Below are 2,174 nucleotides of genomic sequence, written 5' to 3'. Positions count from 1 at the left end.
CTCCGGTAACAGCAGTCGCACGCCTCTCGATGACCTGGCTTCGATAGTGGCCCAACAACCGACAATGACGGTCCACGACAACTCGGCCTCGGCGACAACTCGGCCACTACGACAACTCGGCCACTACGACAGCTCGGCCACTACGACAACTCGGCCACTACGACAACCCGGCCTCAGCGACAACTCGGCCTCCACGACAACTCGGCCACCATAGAGACTCCTTTTTTATAGAATTGCACGTAAACCCGCGCTCCGGCTTTCTCCGAGAATCTGCCCCTTTTGATCCATCCTGGAAAGCCCGAACGCCCCGCCTGACTGCACTCGGACCTCGGAGAATCATAGAACACTTCGGCACTTCCCCTCATCCACAGACGGTCTGGGAAGCTTTAGACCTCATTAGACCGAAAGACCATATTTAGAGTCGCCGCCTGTCGTGCTAGAATGTAGTCGGTGTTGTTGCTATCGTCGTTGCTCGTACGTGCAGCATGTTTACCACGAGGCATCCGAAGACTTTCCGAACGGATCCCACGCCTGGCATCGGACTGAAACATCTCCGCGAAGACAGGAATCAGGATGTCAGTTTCCGTCGAAAGTCAGCGAGGAAAAGAGAGACTGGCCCACGACGGGTATCTGTACGTGTTCGCGCAAAGGAGTAAGGATACAACAGACAGAGTTCTGGCGCTGTCAATACAAGGCCAGCAAAAGTCAGAAGTGCACGGCCCGCGTTCATAGGTCTGTTAGAACTGGGGAGATCACGATCAAAGGCGCTCACACTGACATGCCGAGTTCAGCAGCTATAGAAGTCCAACAGAAGAAGGTAGCGATGAAACGTCGAGCGGTGGAGACTCTAGAAGCACCGCAGCAGATCATCAACAAGATACGTGCTACTTCGTCGCTGGCTGCCAAGGGGAGCATCGAGAGCAATAAATCGCTGACAAGGACGATACAAAGAATTCGCAATCGTGTCGGAATACCTTCGGTGCACTACACGGATCGTCGGGATATCGTCATCCCTGAAGAATATCGAGTGTATGAAAGTAGCCCCGGGATTGTGGAACGGTTCTTGCTCGGTGACTCGGGATCCGACGATCCCAACAGGATCTTCCTCTTCGGCAGAGAAACGGTGGCCTCCTGGATCGGGGGAGTTTCGAAAATCTACTGTGACGGGACCTTTAGTTTGGCCCCGAATGAGTTCGCCCAAGTCTTCGTGATCCTTGCGGAACGTCCAGGATGCGTGACCCCGATTTGCTACGCTCTTCTGCCGAATAAGTCGGAAGAATCGTATTGCAAGGTAATTTCTAGAAAGAAGATAACGTAGATTAAGTTTGAGCTGACGGTAGCAGTTGAGAATGTCGCCTTGTCCTATATTCTTAAGCCCCTTAACTAACCCGTCATTCGCTTCTCTGCTAGATGCTCGATATGTTAACACTCGGATGGCCGGCCTTCAACCCGACGAGCGTTTCCGTAGATTTTGAAAAGGGCCTGATGAACGCGTTCAGCGCCTACTTCCCCGATGCTCAGATTCAGGGATGCTTCTTTCATCTTGTGCAAAACATGAAGAAGCAAGTCGCGGCTCACGGTTTGAGCAGAAGATATCGTAACGAACCGGATTTCGAGCTCAAGGCAAAGATGATCTCGGCGCTCGCGTTCATTCCCCCAGAAAGACTGGAGGTCGCGCTCCGCGAGCTCCGCAGTGATTTGCCAGAGGAATTACAGACAGTCCTGGATTACTTCGAAGACAATTATATCGGACGTCTCCAGGCTCGCGGCGATGGATCTCTGACACGCCGGAACCCGTTGTTCCCGGTTTCCATGTGGACCGTCTACGAGCGCTCGCTTCGAGGGGAATCCCGGACGAACAACTACGCGGAAGCGGCCCATCGCAGTCTTCAGCGCCAGTTCCGTGTCGAGCACCCGGGGATGCTCAAATTCATTGACGGAATCCGTTCTGTGCAACAGAGCAAGGACGCCGATTTGGAGCGTTATATTGCCGGGTACGCCGCTGATGGGAAGAAGAACAAGTATGCTGAGAATGACCGAAGAATTCTACGTATCCTAGAAAACGTAAACACCAATACCTTAAGCGAGACTTTGAGGGGCATCGCCCATACCTACAAAATGAACCCTTGAAGCGGAAATCCCTCAACGTTGTCAATCTGTACATACAGTACATT

The 2,174-nt window shown here is 52.7% G+C and overlaps 1 protein-coding gene across 1 annotated transcript; it reads left to right on the top strand.

The window, feature by feature from the left end:
• Window positions 1–485: 485 nt before the first annotated feature.
• Window positions 486–2,130, top strand: LOC108864995 (uncharacterized). The gene is made up of 3 exons (XM_018641579.1): window positions 486–575; window positions 668–1,291; window positions 1,411–2,130. The coding sequence occupies exons 1-3, from the start codon at window positions 486–488 to the stop codon at window positions 2,128–2,130; spliced, it is 1,434 nt and encodes a 477-aa protein (XP_018497095.1).
• The last annotated feature ends 44 nt before the right edge of the window (window positions 2,131–2,174 follow it).

Source organism: Galendromus occidentalis, unplaced genomic scaffold, assembly GCF_000255335.2.
Source record: "Galendromus occidentalis unplaced genomic scaffold, Mocc_1.1 scf7180000075805, whole genome shotgun sequence".
NCBI classification, from domain to species: domain Eukaryota; kingdom Metazoa; phylum Arthropoda; class Arachnida; order Mesostigmata; family Phytoseiidae; genus Galendromus; species Galendromus occidentalis.
The sequence above is the reverse complement of the archived record's forward strand: the minus strand, read 5'-3'. Positions and strand labels throughout refer to the sequence as shown.